Source organism: Lygodium microphyllum, chromosome 14 (assembly GCF_053477565.2).
Source record: "Lygodium microphyllum isolate KBCC chromosome 14, Lygodium_microphyllum_v1.1.10, whole genome shotgun sequence".
In the NCBI taxonomy this organism is placed as follows: Eukaryota; Viridiplantae; Streptophyta; class Polypodiopsida; order Schizaeales; family Lygodiaceae; genus Lygodium; species Lygodium microphyllum.
The window spans coordinates 103,815,251-103,837,146 of record NC_141148.1 but is presented as its reverse complement, the minus strand read 5'-3'; the positions used below and the strand labels follow the sequence as shown (position 1 = coordinate 103,837,146).

Here is a 21,896-nt window from a genome sequence, read left to right as displayed (position 1 = left end):
AACATGATAGTAGGGTTTAGGTAAGCAAGCTTTTGAGATGGTGCATGTCTCTTTGCCCACATTGCTAAGGGTTGCCATGGCTTTCTACTACCAACTAGTTTGCTATGGATCTTCATTTTACAAGAGAATGGTGCATGCCTCTTCGTCCATGTTGTTGAGGGTTGCCATGGCTTCATGCTATCGACCCGTTTGTCCTTGACCCTTGATTTACACAAGGATGCCACATGCTTCTTCACCCATGTTGTTCATGACTACCATGGCTTCATGCTATTGATCCATTAGCTCTTGATCTTAAACACAAACATCTAGGTAAGTTTGCTTTTATTTGTCTTGGTTTCTACCACAATACACAGAACAACATAATACACCACAATTCCTTCACGATGGAAGGACATTCTCCCCCGTAATTATGGAGTGTTGGAGAGTATCACGCCAACTCTCCTTTTTACATTACATGTTTGTTAAGTGGTTGTGCCTAGTCTCATTATGCCAACTCTCTGCCATATTAGGATGGTTCTACATTACATGTCTGTTAAGTGCTTGTGCCTAGTCTCATCATTAAACATGCATATTTTCTTCTTTAACATTTTTCTTTGTTTGCCTCTTTCTTGTTCGAAGTGCTATGTACATTGATTGTGCTTCTTATCAAGATACTCAACCATGACATTATGATTCTTTAGTTCGTATAGAGTAAGTAAGTTTGCATTGACAATTTTCTCCCTCCATGTTATGTAGAAATAAATTTTGCATTGACATTTGTCTCACTCCATATTATGTAGAAATACTATTTGCAACATGATAGACAACACTTTGCAATTATAAAATGACGATATTTGTGATGAGTGGTTGGTTTTTCCTTGAAATGGCCTAGCTGAAAAGGTACACACTATGTTACATACATGTGAAGATAATAGGTTTCAAATTATTCTAATGTGTCCACACTCCCTTTTAACGAGATCAGTACTAGAATGAACTCAAGCTAGTGACATGGAAGACTTAGGTCGGTTACACATAGGGCACGGACGATGTCTTCAAAAAAGGGGTGTTTGGCCCACTTGTTAGAGCTTATGACTCTTGTGATTGGTTCGCCGTTCACTTATAGTAATAATGGTGATTGTATTTTTCCCACTTGGCATGGCTTTGCCCTTGGGTAGAAGATCTTTGTTGTCCAGATGTGTTTCTCATGAGTGTTTTGTGGATCCAATGAAATATTGACACATCACTCAACGGCCCTACATTTTGCATGTTCATTTCGCCATCCGGACCCATGTGTAACTGGCCTTACTTCTAAGTTCTGCTAGGAGGAGCCTAAAAAGCCGTTTGCTTTATTTTCGTTTTTAGGTGCACGTGTCTTGCCTGGGCGGCGGGCGCGCTTCCGGATCATCACTGTGGGCAAAGAGGTGACCGAAAATCACATATATAAATAGTATGCCAATTTTTAAAGGACTGAAGCTGAAATGGACAAGCGCGAGCTTCAAACGGGCACTTGGCGGCTTCTCGCGTCTCCACGGAAACTCGCTTCTCTTTCACTGCGAAGACGAGAACTCCATAGCCTAAGGACCTTGCTCCAAGCCTTACCTTCTTTCCTGGTACTGAAAGACAGAGAGAGAGAGACACGCACACACGCACTCGCTAACCAGATCTGGCGCTGCTAGACTCGGCGATCTCTCCCTTTCGTCAAACTGGTATTTCAGGACCGTAAATGGAAGTTGGAAGTCATGATCCTTCAAATGGTGACAGTGATAGGTGAGATGTCTTTTCCATAGCGGTTCCTTCGAGTCATCTAGTGGATTCGTGTTGAGCTCTAAGAAAATTGGCGTTACAACACGCTTCCTGCGACATTCTGAAGCGAAATAAACGAGCTGGTTTGAATTGCAATTCGTTCTTCGTTTATATGCGGTTGTGATCAGTATTTTGGAACTGTGACAAGCTTACAATCTTCGAAATGAAGGAGAATCAACTATTTGAACTCCCTTTGGCGGCCATTTTTTGAGAAATTGCACTATTCTTGATGCTACTGTCTTTCGACAGTCGTTGCCGTGTCTATGTACGCGTCCATCTCTCATTGACAATTATTAATGCTTCTATGTCTAATCTCTGCCTTTACCATGCTGTAGAGAATTCGCCAAGGTATATGATTCAGCACTCAAAGAGTTTATCGCTTCATCAGCAACTGGCAGGGGGCCAGGCAATCTTGTTTCCTCATCACATTTTCCCGACCACACTTTTAAAGAACGATCACAAAGTGCAACTGTCAGTAACATAGGGACTAGTGATGCCGCGGTCAAGACTGGCAGTCAGTTTCCAATCTTACCGTCATATGAAAGCTTCATTCCACCTGCAGATCCAAACGTTCAAAGTGGATTACAGCGAACTAATGTCCAAGAAGCTTTTGATGACTTGATTGTGCTAGAAGATGGCATGGTCACATCAGCACCATACACCAATAATGTATCGAGAGATGCAGCAGGTACGTTTTGAAGGACTCCTGACTCAACTATTTACGCTGACAGAGAAGACAAATAGAAAATTTAGGTCAAAGAAAAGATGCATTACAGGTTCTCATTGGATGTAGCTTTCTGTGCAGAACAATTTCAACAATCTCATTTTCCACTGCAGGAGCCTTCTGCTTCTGCACTGGAAGGTTTTGCTCCAGTAGTAAGTCAGTTTCTTGTCGCAGAGAAAACGAATGCGCCTGCAGGAATAAATACAGAATCTATTGCTTTTTCTTCTGCTGGTGGTCTCTGTTTGCCAGTAGGCAATAGTGTGCTTCCAGAAGTCGCTGCAGTGGTTAGACAGGCTGAAATTCAGCCTCCACTGTTGGGCCACTCTAGCCTATCTGAAGTCATTGTAAAACCTTTTGTAACTGAAGCATCCATAGACCAGCCTTTGGCTGAGCAGCTGCCAGGTCCTGGTGAAGTTATTGAGCCATCTGCTGAATGGCCAACAAGTGTAGAGCCACCAGGTCCAGGAGTAGTAGAACCATATATTAGCCAGCAGGCAATGCATGAGTCATCGGGCCCTACTCAAACAAATACAAAAGATTCGACAACCACTGCTTTTGAACCACCCGAGATCCAGGCAGTTGTTGATGAGCTGCCAGCAAGCCTTAGGGAGGCCAATGTGCTTGAACCATCCTCAGTTCCGACAGAAGTAGCTGATGAGCTGCCAGTTTCAAAGGAAGGAAACAAAGACATGTTGACAACAGGATCACAAGATGGTAGTGATGCTTTGACTAGTAACCAAGCCCGTAGTGATCAGCTACCACAGGGCAAGCCTTCAGAACAGGTCAAATGAGATTCCTCCCTTATTTATCCAGAGACATAGAGATAATTTCTAACTCTCAAAAGTTTTTCTAGATTTTGTACAGTTGGATACATTATTAATTGCTAAATGTAACGTGATTATCCAAGTTCAGTGATTAAAAATGGAAGAAGCTCTGACTTTCAATCGTTCTTCATGACTGGATGTTTCCATTATCTAGCCTCTGAACTGAAATATCATTGCTACAATGCTGCCTTTATGCTATGCTAGCTTTAAACTCTTGAGTATGAAGATAAATAATTTGAAGTACTATTGGAAAATAAGGCAATAAAATTGCATGCTTAGTTCACTCCTCACTAGAACTGGGTTGTATCTCAGCCAAAAGTCACTACCTATGTGACCTTGCTAATATTATTTTGTCAAGAGCTAAGTGTCTCACTGTTTATTCTTTTCAAAATAGGGAGTAAGTGAGGAGAATGTTCAACCACTCAAGGGCCAAAAGGTGCGAAAGAAGTTTGGAAATAAATACTATCTTGGTGATATTGTGGATTATGATCCAGAAAATCAGTGGTTTAAGGTGAGTAGCTGCTAACTTATAATGAAATCTGCCGGCAATCCAGGATTGAAGTGCTAAAACTATTTTATATGAGTGCCATATAGTATTTGTATTGTTTAGGTTGTAATTGTAATGTGAGGGGGAGGGGAGTACACGTGCACGTGCACACACACACACACACACACACACACACACACACACACACACACACACACACACACACACACACACACACACACACACACACATACAGATGTCTGTATGTATGTATGTATGTATGTATGTATGTGTGTGTGTGTGTGTGTGTGTAGAGAGAGAGAGAGAGAGAGAGAGAGAGAGAGAGAGAGAGAGAGAGAGGACTTACTTCCCTAGCATTATGGCAATTTCCTCTGCGTCTTTGCCATGACTTTTTGTAACCCTTTTGTTGTTTACTGCTTTAGAGAGAGAGATTTTACACATGATGGCTTAGAGCCATCGTGTATCTTGTAATCATGTAAACTTGTATCTTTTTTTCGTAATTAATACAATTACCTTTTACGAAAAAGAGAGAGAGAGAGAGAGAGAGAGAGAGAGAGAGAGAGAGAGAGAGAGAGATGCATTTACATTTCCAAGAAGCCAAAATGGCCTATTAGAAAAAGAGAGGAGTACATTTGACCACGCCATCTCAACTCAACAACAACAATATGAATGGAAATCATGAAATATGTTGATGCTTACAATCTTAATAATTGCAAGCATGAGCTACCTCATGTAGGAAATGATCTCTCAATGATCCTTCACTTGACATGTAGGATTCCACCCTACTTAATAGGGCTCTCTAGAAATATTGTACTCTCCTCAAGGCAAGAATCTTTGTCATGGGGTAGTCTAAGATAGCGAGTCCATTGAGAGGAGATACTCGTGTTTGTTGGCGAGTGATGATGGCTTCAATTTGCTGAAGGTAAGGATATTGGGCATGATGATGAGGTGGTGGGTATCATGCTCTACAGAGTGTGGTTGCTTGATCTGTTGTGACCCCTCTTGACTTGTCAATGGTATGGCAATACTACTATAGTGGTGTTGAGAAACCCTTCGCCCGTAGTTTTGTGTTTTGCGTTTTGCGTTTAGGGTTTCACAGTGGACAATCCCAAAAAGGGGTTGGGCGCCCACAGTGGGGCACCACCCTAGACAGCGCCCTCCCTCCGGATGCCACCCTGTAGTGCCTTGGAGCGTGAGGATCGAGACAGTTAATGGCTGTTAGCAAGAGAGAGAGAGACAAAGAGTGAGAGTGATCATGATCTTTTTGGGTACAATGACGAGTGTACCACTTTAGGTTTTTAGATAGATATATATATATGAAAGTACAAGTGCCAAGGGTGTGTTCACACCCGAGCACATTAAAAGGCACGAGGGCCTTTATTCCCAACAACCTCCCACCTAAAGGCAATGTGCCTTAAGAGGAGAAAAGAATGAGCGAAGTCTAGGTATGTACAAAGCTGAAATACATATATCTATCCAACTCCCATCATCTGTCAGCAATGAGCAAACTGCTGTGCTGGAAGATCCTTCGTGAGGTCTGCAGGATTATCATCTGTATGTAGTTTGACAAGCTCAATGCTCTTGCTGTCAAGTACATCTCTAATGAAGTGGTACTTCACCTATATGTGCTTCGTCTTCGCATGAAAGACGAGATTCCGTGCTAGCATGATAGCACTCTGACTGTCACAATGGAGAATATGTAACTCTGTAATGTCAAGCTCTCCCACCAGATGTGAAAGCCATAAAGCCTCCTTGCATGCCTCAGTGGCAGCCACATACTCTGCCTCTGTAGTAGACAATGCAACACACTTTTGTAGCTTGGAGATCCAAGAGATTGTTCCTCTTGTGAAGGTTAACACATACCCAGAAGTGGACTTCTTGCAATCCGTATGACTAGCATAGTCTGCGTCCGTAAAGCCAACAACAGATGCCTTATGCTTTCCAAAGCAGATGCACAACTTCTTTGTGCCTTTGAGGTATCTCATAATACCTTTCACTGCTTCCCAATGCTTTTTACCAAGATTTTCCATGTATCTGCTAGCCACTCCCACTGCAAAGGCAATGTCAGGATGTGTAGCAACCATAGCATGCATCAAACTGCCAACAGCTGAAGCATATGGCATTTTGGCCATTTCAGCCTTCTCATCATCAGATGTAGGGCTGTCCTCTGCACTGAGTTTCACATATGGAGGCAATGGAACCCCAATTGTTTTCCCCCCTCCATATTGAAATGTTCCAAAACCTTGGAGATATACTCCTGTTGAGATAGATAGAGCAATCCTTTTGACCTATCTCTGAGTATTCACATGCCAAGAATGTAATTTGCATCACCAAGACTCTTAATGTCAAAGCTGCCATGAAGACTTTGCTTCAGTGATGAGTCCAAGGCATGAGTATCCTTGCTAGCAATCAACATGTCATCTACATACAAAACCAAGATAATCAGGCTGCCATTTGCTGCCTTCGTGGTATACAAGCAGTGATCCACTTGACTTCTATGGAAACCTTGACACTGCATAAATGTATCAAACTTGTGATTCCATTCTCTTAGTGCTTGTTTTAGCCCATACAGACTCCTTTTGAGTTTACATACCATATTCTCTTTCCCTTTTTCCACAAACTGTTCAGGTTGGTGTATATATATATCTTCATGTAGATCACCATGTAAGAATGCAGTCTTTACATCCATCTGTATGAGTTCCATATCTTCAGTTGCAAACAAGCCCAAAATGGTTCTCAATGTAGTCATTTTGACTATAGGAGAGAAAATCTCATCAAAGTCAATTCCATATTTTTGCTTGTACCCCTTTGCAACTAATCTTGCTTTGTACTTTGGTGAGGAACCAGAAGTGACCTTCATCTTGTAAACCCATTTGCATGGAAGTGTTTTCTGGCCTTTGGGCAACTACACTAAGTTCCAAGTGTCATTTTCTCAAGAGATTCCATTTTTGACAACATGGCTTTATACCATTTCTTGCTGTCTTCTGTCCATTGCTTCCTTGAAGCAAGACGGTTCACCTCAGTCTGTCAACATGACATAATCAGCCACATTGTTTGCACCAGGAATGAATCTATCAGGTTGTATAGTAGCCCTAGACGATCTCCTAAACCAATGATCATTGTTTGCTGGTTGTTGAGCATTTTCAGCTTGCTGTCCTGGCATTCAGCCTGCAAATCAGCATTAATAACTTGCTGTCCTGGCTCTTCCTGAACATGTAGTGGCTCATTATCATGGGCAATAGCTGGCTGGTCATTTTCAACGTTATTTTCTGCATTTACAGGTTCATTTACAATAGGTATTTGCTGTTGTACAACGGGCACATTTTGTGGTCCAAAAGGTATTTCTTTTCAGAATACAACCCTACGAACCTCCTCAGTCTTTTCAGGCTGTTTATGCATGCGATCTTTTGGGAAGATAACATCATTGTTGCGTACTACTTTTCTTTTCTCGGGATCCCATAATCTATACCCCATTTCACTCTCGTCACCATATCCTAGGAAAATGCATTTATAGGACTTTGGCTCAACTTTGTTGTGTTTTTCTTTACGAATGTGCACAAATGCCTCACAACCAGGTGAGTATATGAAGGTGGCTTGCCCGACCACGCTTCTCGGGGAACTCCCTCCCCCCCCCCCCCCCCTCCACCCAAAGACGTGTTTGGTGACCGATTAATCAAGTGTACCGCTGTCATAACAGCATTTGCCCAAAAACCATGGGGTAATGCAACATGAGACAACATCGTACGGACCTTATCCTATATGGTCCGATTCATACGCTCTGCAACTCCATTTTGGGGTGGATTATGAGGGGCGGTGAGCTCCCTTTTGATCCCTTTGTTGTCACAAAATGCCTGAAAGGCTTTGGACATATATTTTCTACCATTGTCAGAGCGAAGACACTTCAGTGTCTTATCAGTCTGATTTTCAACCAATGCCAATAATTTTTTAAACTTGTCAAGCACTTCATCGTTGCTACGAATAGGGTAACCCATACCTTCCGTGTAGCATCATCGACAAAGGTGACAAAATATTTCTTTCCTCCTAAAGATAATCCTGGCATTTGACATACCTCGAAATGTACTAACTCTAGAGGAGAAGATTTCAGTGAAAGAGACTTTTTATGAGATGTTTGTGCATGTTTACCATGAACACAATGATCACAATGCTCAAAATTAGCATAACGAAGACAAAAGCCAAGTAATCCAAACGAGAGAGCACTTTCATTCTAGTTTGACTCATGTGTCCCAACCGGCCATGCCACAAAGAAATACTTGGCTACTCAGTCATAGCAACAACATGATCACTCACACTAGATACATGGAGAGGATACGAGGTATCACTTTTACAACCTCTGGTAATCACTCTAGATCCCTTACAGATCTTCGATTTTCCATTACCGAAGGTGGTATGAAATCCATCATCATCTAGCTACCCTGTGCTAATCAAGCTCTTTTTGAGTTGAGGTACATGCTGAAATGTAAAGACAGAACCATGCTGAAACTGCAACTGCACATTGCCAATACTTGCAATGTCATATACATAGTTGTCCCCAATGTGGACAACACCACGTCGACTCCTTGTATAGGTAGAGAACCACTTACAATGAGGGGCGACATGAAGGGAAGCACCTGAATCGAGAATCCAGGTATGCATGTCATCATCTGTATTTGCAAGTAAAGCATGTGCACCAAAGTGTGTGTCGAGATGCGCGGGATCTAGGACATGGCTATGGCGGCTTGTAGGCATAGAGTGAACTCATGATGATAGAAACAAAGACACTGTTTGTTACACAAGTGAATTAGGTTCCAAGATGGAAGCTTGGACTCATAAACACAATCTTGTGTATGACTGACAATGACAAGACACTTAATTGAAAGTACAAAGCATCATGACATTGTATTCATTCTACATGAAAAGTGGTAGTCAAGTACAATGCTTTATAGTTGTTGGATGGGTAATCTTCTCTCTCTGTGCATATGGGATTACTGTAGCCTGCATGTCTTAAGCCCAGACTGTCTCATACAAAGAGGCTACATCAGGTGTGATTGCAAATATCTCAACACCCCTCCTCAATCACAACCAGAAAGTACAAAGTGTGTAGAGGATTTAGTGAAAGTAACACCTGCAAAGTGTGGGCACACCATAAACATGGCAAAACACCAGAGGCTGTCGCAGAAAAAGGCTGAGTGTGGGTATTACAAACATGATGGTCATCTAGAGGCTATAACAAGGGCCTTACAGAGGCTGTAGGCTACATGAGGAGTTTTACAAGCTTATGATAAAGACATTTGGGCTAGACATTACAAGGCTAAAGAAGTCAATAAAAAATTGGATCAAGGACCGGCAGGCCTTTGCAGTTTTCAGCATTACTTTTGACATAGATATTCAATTCATTGTAGGCCTTCTTGTCGAAGTAGTCTAGCTTGCCCTTTTTGATCATGTACTTGCTGTTGCTTGCCACTTTATTTTCATCGACTTTGCTTGCATTAGTCATCTGGTTGCTTGCATTAGTCATCTGGTTCTTGTCTTTATGGTCCCCCTCAAGCAAAGGTACAATCTTTGAGACAACGGAAATGTCTTCAAACTTTTGCACTTTCATGTCTTCAAGGTCTTCAAATGGATGCATTGATGGCATTTGGATATAGGTAGCTCCATGTCTTCTTGTAGGTAGAGTAACATCTTCTACATATTATAAGTGAGTAATAAGCGTAGTTGTGTCACCCTTGATAGCATGTGTCCATATGAAAAACTTCATTTTGGTCATTGAGTATTAGCTTCAAATCAGAGATAAATCAGTAGTGAGTTGATTCTTGAATGTGTTAAAGAGCAAAAGTGCCAAGAAGCACTGAATTAGTATCAAGAGATACTATGGTTTGAAGATGATGATTCTTGATGCTTGTTGTTGCTTTGCTTGATGAACCGGTTGCTTGAGTCCCCTCCTTGCTGGTGTGATGGACAAATCTTGCGGGTAAAACACTTGAATCCTTGCTTGAAACTTAGTTGGGAGCTCAGATTAGAGTGGCAAAATTTCAATGGAGTGAGAGGAGTGAGATGGAAGAGGAGCTTGAGCTTGATGTTGAATGCTTGGTCTTCCAATCTTCAAAAATATCCAAAGATATCCAAGAACTTCCCCTCCTTGATGTGTGGCACTGACTAAATCAGTGAATTTGGATGTCAATAGGGTGATCCAAGTAGTAGGAGTGAGAAAAAAGAAGTGATTTATGAGCTTGAAGCTCAAAGGCTATGGAGTCCCTATTTAGGGTTCTGACAGACGACTGTTAAACCAGCTCGTGCAGATGATCAGTACAGCAATTCGAGCCAATACTTAGTGGGGAGAGAGCTTATGAGCCATCCTTGAATTGCCCTATGGTCACAGAGAAGATCGCGGTCTTCGCGCGTAGAGACAACAGTACGACCTGATACAGGCGTAGAATTTCCAGCGAGCTCAAATTCACTCAATGCTGGGCTCAATGATGAGTAATGTTGGATTGTGATGTACCAGGGAGTTTCGCCACGAGTAGAGGAATGTTTCTCCAGAAGGAATCGTGGGCTGAGATGGCCTGTAGAGTAAGATATAGAAGCTCCAAGTGCTGTATATCGTGTCTGGCTATGGCTGCCAAACAGTGGCTATGGGGTTCAAGTGAGAGATTGGAGTCATACACTCACACTGAGCTGGATAGAGGTTGAGAGAAATCAAGAGAGACTGGAGAAGCAATGCCATGCCCAACTGGGCTCTGATACCATGTCGAGATGTGCGGGATCTAGGACATGGCTATGGTGGCTTGTAGGCATAGAGTGAACTCATGATGATAGAAACAAAGACACTGTTTGTTACACAAGTGAATTAGGTTCCAAGATGAAAGCTTGGACTCATAAACACAATCTTGTGTATGACTGACAATGACAAGACACTTAACTGAAAGTACAAAGCATCATGACATTGTATTCATTCTACATGAAAAGTGGTAGTCAAGTACAATGCTTTATAGTTGTTGGATGGGTAACAATCTTTCCTCTCTGTGCATATGGGATTACTGCAGCCTGCATGTCCTAAGCCCAGACTGCCTCATACAAAGATGCTACATTAGGTGTGATTGCAAATATCTCAACAGTGTGAAGAGACAAAGAGTACGTCATTCCCACTGTCACTGTCATGAGTGACTACATTCACCTCTTCAATTTTAACACTGCTCTTCTTAGGTTGACCCTCTTTCTTCTCTTCCTTGCTATCATTTGTCTTCTTGCCCTTTCCTTTCTCTTTCTTCTATTTGTAGCAATCACGTTTAAAGTGACCCTTCTTACCACAATGGTGACATTCCACATCTTTGCCACATGATTTACTGCGTCCCTTGCTATCAGATTTTTCTTTCTGCTATGATCTGCCCCTAGTATGCAAAGTACTAGAAGACTTACTGGATGCATTGTTCTGCCGATTCATTTCTTCCATGAGTAGAGCACTCTCTATATCAGCATATAAAAGAATCGCATTCGAATTGCTCATAGCAGTCCTGAATGTATCCCAACTCTCTGGAAGAGTGCAAAGCAATAACGTAGCCTTAAATTCTTTATCAATCAAGAACTTCAAGGCAACTAGTTGGCTGAAAATGGAGTTAAACTCACTAAAGTGAGTAGACATTCATGTACCCTCTTTCATATGCAAATCCATAAGCTTTTTCAGCCAATACACTTTGCTTGCGGTACTCTTCTGTGCATACAGTTCTTCCAGTCGAGTTCAAATAGCATATGCAGAATCCAAACCTTCAATGTTAAACAACAAGGCATCAGAAATCGATAGCTCGATGGTTGGGCGTGCAAGCTCATTTAACTCATCCCAATCTTCCTGTTCCATGTTCGTGGGATTTGCCCCTTTGGTTTTAATCGGCTTTGCCTGCTTCTTTTGCAACATGATATTGTAGCACTGTTTTTGCCAAACTGCAAAGTTATGTGCTCCTTCAAGCTTCTTTATGTGCATGAGATTAATGCTGTCACTGCTGCCAGCCATGATTTTCAGCCCAAATGTGACCAAAAAATTCAGCAAATGCAGGCCCAAACTGTCACACAAGTGACCAAGGTACAAACAAGTATGAACCATCAATAAATGACCTTGTAGAAGCAGAAATTTCAGATCTGTAAGTGAATTCTTAGAAGCACCAAACCATGTACTACAGCATGTTCCAAGGGCAAATGCATCACATTACATGAGAAGTCCCAAATGTTAGCTGCAATTTCTGTTGTACATGTACCCACGGGCATAAAATTTGACACGCACGGCCAAAAGCCCCCAAAAATTTTGTGCTTAAAGCATTAACCATACATCTGAACTGTCTCTGACGTGCATAGAATATGCCAATTTTGCCAAAATAGAGCAATTTCAGCAAAACCCCCAAATTTTACTGACCAATCTATCCCAATTGCATTAATACATGTTTCCGAAAGCATAAAGCGGGCAAAATTAGCGAAATTTCACAAAATTTTGCAAAAGTCCCAAATTTCTCGGGTCCAGATGTGCACCAATGTCAGCCAATCTAACTCAGCTGAACAAAATTTCACTAATACAGTAAAAGGCCCAAATTTTATGGGTCCAATGTTGAGAAATTTCACTCAGATGAGCAAAATTTCAATAATTTTAGCAAAATCCCCAATTGAAATGCACACAATGTCTGCAATTTCTGACACAGATGCCTCAATTTTGCATGAATAGTATATAGTCTGGAGAAGCCCCAAATTTCTGGGCTTAGATTTCACGAAAATTTGAAGTTGTGCCTCCACGCGTGGATCCTCGGTAGGGGAAGAGGAATTTCAAAAAAAGTTTTGAAAAAAAAAAGAATGATGGGTGACAGGTCCGTTGACCTGTTAGTTGGTGCACGTGAGTCTTGCTGATTTCATCCTTGGCACGTCTCGCTGGTCCCGTCCATCGTGCACGGTGGTTATGCTCGCCTGGTCGCGTTGATCACGTTTGCACGATGCTTGTCCCGTTCCGTCCTTGGCACGTCCCGTTGGTTCCATCCGTTGCACATCAACATCCATCGCCCCATTGCCAGTCGTCGCCTACAGGAAACGTATCCTGTCCCACGCCACTTGGTCTACGTCTGACAGTCAACCCTCCCGTTGACTGCCGATCTGGTACTCGTCGAGAGCTCACCTATCAGCTGGCTCACTTTTGACGTCTCGAGAAGCATGTCCTCCTTGCCCGTTCTGATACCAGTTTGTAGTGGCTTGGAGCGTGAGAATCAAGACAATTATAGTGGTTGTTAGCAGCAGAGAGAGAGACAGAGAGTGCGAGTGAGCACAATCTTTTTGGGTACAATGATGAGTGTACCACTTTAGGTTTTTAGATAGATATATATACGAAAGTACAAGTGCTAAGGGTGTGTTCACACCCGAGCACATTAAAAGGCATGAGAGCCTTTATTCTCAACACACCCTAGACAATCTTTTGCCTATTTATAGGCTGCCTTTGTTACTCATTATTTACGGCTGATTCATTCAGTCCATCACCTCCTCTCCAGCCTCTCCATTGCCCTCACACCCCTTCAGAAGGACATTGCAGTTCGTGGTTGTCTTCATCATCTTCCTTGTGCTACAGTACCCTTGTTCCCTTGTATCACATTTAGTCCATGATTCAGATCTTCATCATTCCATTCATGAGAGTTTTTTCTCTCTTCTCTTCTCTTCTTAGTGTTTACCGAGTTCACTTCGTGTTCTTCCCTGCAAATCCTACTCTCTCATTGGTACGTCATCTTTTGACATGATATCAGAGTTGGATCTGCTCAAACAGTGGCAAAGATTCTCCTCTCCAGTGAAGGCAAAGACTGGTGGTAGGTTCAACATCCAGTACTCTTCTTTTTCTGTTGCATCAATACTTTTTTGGCGGTTGTTCTAAGTTGTAGCTCAGCTAAACCAGCTAGAGGCTCAGCCCAGCTTGCATTTGTAGCTGGCCGACCTCTTCCTACTCTGCCCAGTTCGTGGTGGCTGTTCTTTGGTAGCTGGTGGCGCTTCTCCCTCCTGGCAGTGCTGCATTTCAGCTCCATTTGACTACGCTTTTTAGGTGGCTGCTGTTTGGTGGCATAGTGTAACCAGCCTTCCTTCCGTGGATGGGTGGTAAATCTTTGATTACAACTTAATTACAGTAGCAAACAATTAGTGCAAATTTGAAAATACAAATTTACCTATTGATCTTGGACAATGCACACTCGATTTGCCCCCAAAATTGGCGCCCCTTTCGGTATTTCTTTAGCTTTATTGAAGAAGAAGTTGATTTACAATGGGATTCTCTCAATCCCTTTTGGTATTCCAACTTCCCTTGCTGTGATGAATCACCAGCAAGTCTTTAATCCGATTTGCCCCTTGATTCGGGCAATCAATTGGCCTTCATCCGCTTTGATGGAAATGGAAGATTCCCCAAATTCAATTATTTGCTAGGCCCTGCACTTGAATAGGCTAAAAACAGCTTCAGCCCTGTTCAATCCTAGTCTTGAAGCTTTCAATTTTTGGCATGATTCTCGAGGCTGTTGCTAAACCCTAATTTTTGTTGCATATTAGGGTTTACAGCAGAGAAATTTGCAATTTCTCAGCCTCCAAGGGTCCAATTGTTGAGATCTTCGGAGCAAGGTTGTGAAATGGTTGGGAGATGAGAGGGAAAGCTGGAGAGAGAAAATTCAGAGTTTTGTCGCGAAGAATGATTGAAAATCAGCCAAATGTAGCTGCTGCCCTGCCACAACAGCTTGTAGATGCAAATAACTGAAGAAAATCAATCATTTACAGCTGCTGCCCTGTCTCAACAGCTCGAAGATGCTACCTCTTGGTGTTGATTGGTCTTCTCTTGCCCTTGGTAGCCTCAAAAGATCCTCCAATGGTTGCAAATCAGATTAGCAGCCTCTCCTTCTTCTCCTTTGCAGGCCGAATTTATAGAAATGCTTCTATCCAGTCTCTGAAGACGTTTTTCAGTCTTGCATGGGCATTTTTGACAAGTGTGCCAAATGGTTTTTCTAGAAATTTTCATAATTAAATATTAATTTTTAGTCTTTAAATAGTGAAAATTAATCTAATAATTATTTCGGTGCCCTGAAAAATAATATGATTGGCCAATAATTAAATTGCCAAGCAACTTTCATTCCCGAGTGTCTCTGCACCATCTTTGACCATCAAATTGGCATTAAACCATTAAATGCAACTTCTCTATTGTCACCAACTGACACTTATGGCCAAATGGATGACCTAGGCCAACAACTGGCACCAAATACCACCAAGTACTTGTGTGGCATAACTTATAACAACTTTTGCCTTCGGTATCTCGTGATTTCTTCAGGTCCCGGGTTCGTAAATTTACTTTTTTAATCCGAATTGCACCTCACATGTGCAACATTTACTTAATCATGTGATTAAAATTAATCCACATGTTAAGTGAGGTTTCTAAAATACATGTTCTCATGACACACAGTCTATCTACTGGCGGTGTTTTCTTGTCAGTAGACAACTCAGCTCCTACTACTGGCAGCTACACCCTGTTAGTCTACGTTTTTGCTCTCTACCTGGTGGCACTGCCAAAAACTGTTGGCAATTTAGCTTTTGCAGATCGGTTGCTCCACTCTCTTACTTGGCGGCACTAGCTATAGACTGGCGGATCAGCTAGTCAGCTATGCTGGCAGCACAACAAGCATTGTTTTTCACAGTTGGCGGCTTTTTCCCCCGGCTGGCGTGGCTGCACCTTGATTGCTGGTGGTTCTTCCCGACCACTGGTGGTTTAGCCCTTCCAGCGTTTGCACCTGGCAGCTCCTTCCAGTCTACCAATGGCTCTTCTCTGATACAGGCGGTTGTTTTCCTCCTCTTGGCAACCACCTCTTATGCACACTCTTGCAGCCAGTAGGCCACTTCTAGTCCTTTCCCTGCCCTCCCACCCCTTGAGACGGACATTGTGGCTAGTGGTTTGTGGCTGACTTCTTTCTTCTTCAGCAAGGCACACTAATACCGATGGCTTCTTTACCAACAGATGACCAAACTATTGGGTGCTCCTATTGTGGCATCATCGGACACACCACCGATACTTATCGACTTCGACCTTTGCTCCCCACCTCTCTGAAGTATATGCGTCTTCCATGAGGCACTCCTTGTGTCACCTCTCTTTTCTGGGCCACAGAGATCGTTCTGCATCGGCTAGCAGAGTATTATGCTTAAGGCAATAAGTCGCAACTGATGCGCACTAAGTCCTTTTGAGCACACGGAGGCTCTAAGACCTTACGATGCGATAAGCCCTCTTGGAGACCACCCCACTGTGCGGAGGTTTCCTCCACCTACTTTCGGGTACAATGGCTTACATGGCCTACATCTTCTCCATAGTCCACTCTCCTGAGAGTCCGTGACCATTCTCTACCCTTGGCTCATCCTAAGCCTCCTTCTTCCCCACCCTTTTCCACTCAGTTTTGAGAGGCTCCTTTTGGGTGCTTTCTGGCTGCTTCTTTTGAGCCTCGGATACCTTCTTCGGCACGATTGGCGGTGCTTCCTTCATCATCAGATGCTTCGCAGTCCGTGAGCCATAAGTGGTTGGATTTCCTTTCTCTCTAAGACTGGGATTTAGAGGGGGATTTTCTTACTTCGCCCTCAGAGGGGGCTTCCAGTTCTTCTTCGGCTTCAGAGGGGGCTCCTACTTCTACTCCTTCCGATTTAGAGAGGGACTCTATGTGCCATGAAGTTCTTCATACACCGCCACCTTTCACTTTCGAGGAGTGGCTCTCCTTTGAGGAGTCATTTTCTCTACTCATGCCCAGGATCTAGAGAATCTACCTAGATCGGGGCCCTTGGGTCTTCAACAGCAACTTGGTGGCCAGGTCTTCGTATTCCTTCCAGCATGGAGTCACAGAGCTAGCGGTTTCTCTCTCGAGGTTAAGTTTCGGATTCTATAGCTCATCCAGTCTCTTGACTATCTTCAAAGGTTTCCTTTCAAGTGGTATTTTTAGATTACAGGATGGATCTTCTTTGTCCCTTAGTCAACATGGAGTCAACTCCCGAGATCGAGTATGGGCATATTCTTATGGTTCTTGGCACCACACAAGGCACCACACAAGGCACCACACAAAGTCCGATATTCCTTCTATGCATTGTATGTTTTCATTATTTTTGTACTAGCGTGCTTGGGCAAGTGAACAATTTTCCCACGAGGGACACTGTCCAAGTGGCACCTGCTGCATGAGTATTCTTCAGCATGTAGCATTGCATCTCCACCTCCTCTTATTCCCCTTTTTGGGCTTGAGAGGGGGTGTTGAGTAACCCTTCACCCGGCGTTTTGCGTTCTGCGTTTTGCGTTTAGGGTTTCACAGTGGACAACCCGGCGTTTTGCGTTCTTCTCTATTCTCTTGAATAATTTACTCCTTTTACCAACTATGGATATCTTTAACTTTGTCCCATCCAGCTTAGAAAGAGAATATGTTGCATTATTATATGCATGTCTCACAATATATGGTTCAAACCATCTCTTGGAGACCTTGATGATACTATGTTGATTATCCAAACTGCTCTCATACACATGTTGTTGATCTCCTTCTTCAATAACTCTAGGTCACAATATGTTTCTCTTGTTAAACCTATCTTTATTTCTCAATCTGAATTTTTTCAATCTTTGCACTATAAGCTCTATATCTTTTGACCTTTTCTAATTGATGATCCTTAGAGCTAGTAGCTCTTCTCTACTCATCCCTTCATCCCATGGCAACACACTCCATGTAATAGTTACTTCCTTTGTTGGCATGATTGGCTTCTACCTGTACATCAACTTTGTTGGCATGTACCTTGTTGTAGCACTTTGAGTAGTGCGATCAGCCCATAAAGCATATGGAAGTAATTGAGGCCACTCTATTTTCCTCGCATAATGGATCTCAAATGGGAGGAAAAAGCCTCCATGGAATTTGGTTGCAACAAATGTAGTCCACAAAGGTTGGATCAATGTCAAATGGTGTAGACAGAAGTAGAATTAGTAAAATGTAGGTTGGATGCTGACATAGTAGTCAGGCGACTGCAAGAATCTACAAAACGTGGGTAGTTGGCTGCCATGGTAGTGCAGGTGACAACCAAAAACAACAAATGCTAATGGAAATGCACTTGGTGACGAATGGCAGTAAATAAGAGCTGGAATTGAGATATCCTCCACGAAGGGGATGCAAACAGTAGAGACATGTGCCAACAATCTACAAAATAGAATTGGAACTGAGTCCGCTAAGGGGGTGTGAATAGTGGGGACAGGTGTCGACAATCTTCAAAACAGGATTGGGGCTGAGCGGTGGGTTGTCACTAGGTGGTGATACTTTTTGCAATTGCTTTCCTCATTTACTTATATAAATATTTTATTTTTCTTTTCTTTAGTTGCTGTTGTTTTTTTTTACCCCCAGAGTTTTCTTGGATTAAGCCAAGATCTTTGCATGTCCAGAAGAGGCAGCCATTGGGACAAATTGGACTAATGGTTTGTCTGAGCCTTGGGACCGGATTGAATGGGCATTGAAGAACAGAATGCTAGTGGTTTGGGACTGTGCTTAGCCACTAGAAACGGTGCAGGACAATGAGCTTTGGCCAAGACAAAAGATGCACATGTGAGAATGCCCACGGAATAAAAGTCACCGTAATTGAGCCACATTACACTTTTTGATGTGGTTGCAATGATAAAAGTTGCTTAGAACAACTTGAGGAATGCAGGGGATTTGTTCGCGTTATTATCTTCGTTTTTGTACGAGGATTAATTCTCTGGTTTGTGCCAAGGTCAAATTTTGCACCAATCATGGAGAATTTTAGATCGGAAGGTTTAAATGGAAAAATTGTTACGTGTGTGCCATGTGTTACAATTTGGGCACAAATTTCCAAAAGAGAGAGAGCAATATTTTTTTTAAAAAAAATTGAATGTAGGAGGGGCAGAACTGAGCGTGGGATGAGGGCAGATTGTTGCAAGTACATCAACTATGGAGAGTACTTTTTCGTCTCAGACTCATGTACGGAGGTAGAGCTTGCTCCCTCTGGTCAACTCTCTCTCTATTCTCAGAGGAAATGCTCTACATGATGGGCTGATTCAATCGAATGTACAGCTCTGTGTTTTCTTTGCTCTTCTATTGAGGCAAGAGTCTCATTGTTCAGGTTCAGAAGCAGCTGATTGCTTCTCCAATGCAGGAATTGAAGAAAGTGATGATCACGCCACACAAGAATAGGGTTTTCAGCTCTGATTTAGTGCTGTTTGTGGGACTGTTTTACTACTGGAATGATGCCAGGGTTAAAGGGTTTGTAGTCCAACTGGTATGGAACAGATTTGGAATGGAATAAGATTGAGTATAGGTCAAGAAAGAGGTGAAAAACAGTAAATACAGAGCTCAGCAGATTGCAATTCTACACTTGAATTATTGAGTTATGGTCACAGAAAGTGTTTTCCTACTTGGGATATTGTTTTGGATAATGTTGTATTGTCCTTAACAGCTGAAATTTACTCAGAAAAGATGAAAGCTAATTGTTCACAAGCTTTGTACTTTGGAACATTTTGTAACTTTCCATCTTTTAATTGATAAAGAAATACCGAAAGGAGTGCCGGACTTCGGGGCCAATCTGGTGTTGAGCGAGGGAGTAAGGTATTTGTTTGTGTGTGTATATGAAAAGACCAGGTATTAATTGAAGGGACTACCGCTTTATGTGAGTCATAGATTGGTTTCATGGATAGCCTATCTATTTATAAAAGTGTGGATCCTCCAAAATTAGGGCTTGGGACACAGACACTCTTTAGGAGCACACATTGTTTAATGAAACTTTGGTAATAATTTAAGTTTTGGGACGAGCTTATTTGTTTTTAATGCATTTTTAGCTTGATATCCTCTCTTTGGCTCAAAACTAGAATTAGGAAGGGACTAACAAGATAGCTCAAGCACATTTTCTAATTTACCCCAAGGCGTCCTACCCCAAAAAGCAACCAGGGCATTGGGCAAAGGGTGCTTATCGGTTGCCCAACAACCTACTAAGACTACAAAGATGACGGTTATCTTACCAAGGGAGCCCAAAGGGTCATCCTAGAGAGGCCAAGGCATTGGACTAGTACCTGCAAAGGCGAATGGAATCACTTTGTTTTGTTTGTTTGCTTGTTGCTTTAATTTTAAAAAAAAATTAATGATTTGTGCCCCATTAAGCAATTGTACCCCTAGGGAGAATGAAAAGGATGGTTAGATGGAACACAACATAAAAGTAGATAAGCTATCTCGGCCACCCATGGGTATCAATGAAGAGGAAAAATATAGGGAATATGTGTAGAAGTGGATAGGAGTGATTGCCTAGGGAGATTGCTAGTGAGTTGCCATGAATATGGTGAATCCAGAGTCGATAATCTCTAACTAAAAAGGAATAAATGTGAAAAAATGCATGTTCACAAGAACAAAATGTCAATTTATGAGGTAATGTGAAACCAGCCATTGGAATTCCCAAGGGCAATAGACCACATTTTAGCAATCAACAATAAAAATCCACACACAAAATTGGACCTAGAGTGTTCTTGGTTATGGCAAGTATTTGAATCCAATTTTACGGAGCATTCTCTTAGATAACTATCTTGTTTAGTTTTCATGCAATTTTATGTTGTTCCTCTCACAAACAAAGGGATTTCTCATGATGAAACTATGAGAACATTGCTTTCTTTATGACAAAGCTGCCTAGAAAGTGCACCAGGCTTGAGATCTCAGAGGAGAAGAGAGAATCTTAGCTCATAGTGCTGTATTAATCTATTTCTGATATTTAGTTTAAAAACAACAATCTATCTTGCTATATATGGAGTTACAAGGATTTCCAATGAAATCCCCATGCCAAGAGGAAAATGTTATCTACAGTTCACACTCCATCTATGATATCAACTCATATTTGATAGTTGAAACCTGCAATTTTTATAGCAAAGAAGAGAAGAATGACTGTCTCTAAACTTGGGTTGTTCAAAATGAGAGTGGAGGACCCCTAAATAGCCAAGATAAGCTTTCCAAATGAGTAACTAGATGTCCTTATTAATGAGATCTCGATTTTGATGAAGGGCTAATTAGTGACTTAGTCATTAATTATAAGTGAGTTGCTCATTGGACCATACTTAAGCTTAGGACTTGCGTTATAACTTAAGTGTCCTAAATGAGTTGCTTACTAGGCGAAACTTTTAATGTAACTTAAATCTAAGGTACAAACTTTCAATTTAACGAAAGTTTCAAATTGTACCTTGTTACTTTTGCATTGTGCTTGTACCGCATAGTATATACACTTGTCCATTGCACGTCGGTTGTTAAATTCTTCACTACTGATGCAATGGTCACTATGTAAAGAGCTAGGGATTACCATAATTAAAGTTCATTTTAATTAAAAATTTACGTGAAGTTTAATCAAATCATTAAGTTCATTTTTACATTTTGTGACATATCCCTCTCTTGAAACATTGCAAGCTATTCGGATTGTATGCAGTTAGCAACTTAGTACTAGCAATCGAGCATACTGCCATTATTGCATGTCTTGTTGATGTACAATTGTTCATACATGTTTTGAAATAACCAAGCAGGTTGCTGTTACTCTATGACACATGTATTGTCAATGTACAATTATTCACACATGTTTCCATGTAACCAAGCACATTGCTATTACTCCATGTTGTGGCAATGTGCATTTTTTCAAGATTGTAGCTACTGCACTAATATATAACCAATCACAACTATACAAATCCACAGCTATCAAAATAATACTTATTACATGAGTAAATAACCAAGCATAACTGTAGAAACACGTGTCTAGTAGGCTAATTGAGCAGTACTTGTATGGAATCTGAAAGATCTCTAAACAACCTCCAGATATATGCACATACCTTTACCAAGGAAGTAGAAGTACCACCCCTCTCTTGCTTCAATTGAAAAGCACCGAGGTAAAGTTGGCACAAATGAGGTGATTCTACTAAAGCATCTCTTCCATTCTTTTGCATCAAGTGATGCATATCTATCCTCGAAAAAGAAAAGATTAACTATTTTAGTTTTTCAAGGTATCATTATATCAAAGGCTAAAGAAAATAGTAGCAGGAAAGGTTACCCTT

The 21,896-nt window shown here is 41.7% G+C and overlaps 1 protein-coding gene across 5 annotated transcripts in view; it reads left to right on the top strand.

Moving 5' to 3' along the window:
* Positions 1-1,424: 1,424 nt before the first annotated feature.
* Positions 1,425-21,896, top strand: part of LOC148025923 (uncharacterized) — a 46,068-nt gene continuing 25,596 nt past the window's right edge. For 3 of the 5 annotated variants that reach the window (XM_087693185.1, XM_087693186.1, XM_087693184.1), the window contains exons 1-4: positions 1,428-1,746; positions 2,118-2,470; positions 2,588-3,288; positions 3,725-3,841. In XM_087693185.1, coding sequence (XP_087549311.1) covers positions 1,703-1,746; positions 2,118-2,470; positions 2,588-3,288; positions 3,725-3,841 — 1,215 coding nt within the window. In that variant the 5' untranslated portion in view covers positions 1,428-1,702. Of the gene's footprint in view, positions 1,747-2,117; positions 2,471-2,587; positions 3,289-3,724; positions 3,842-21,896 lie in introns of all 5 variants that reach the window. The other 2 variants (XM_087693188.1, XM_087693187.1) reach the window with 2 other exon arrangements.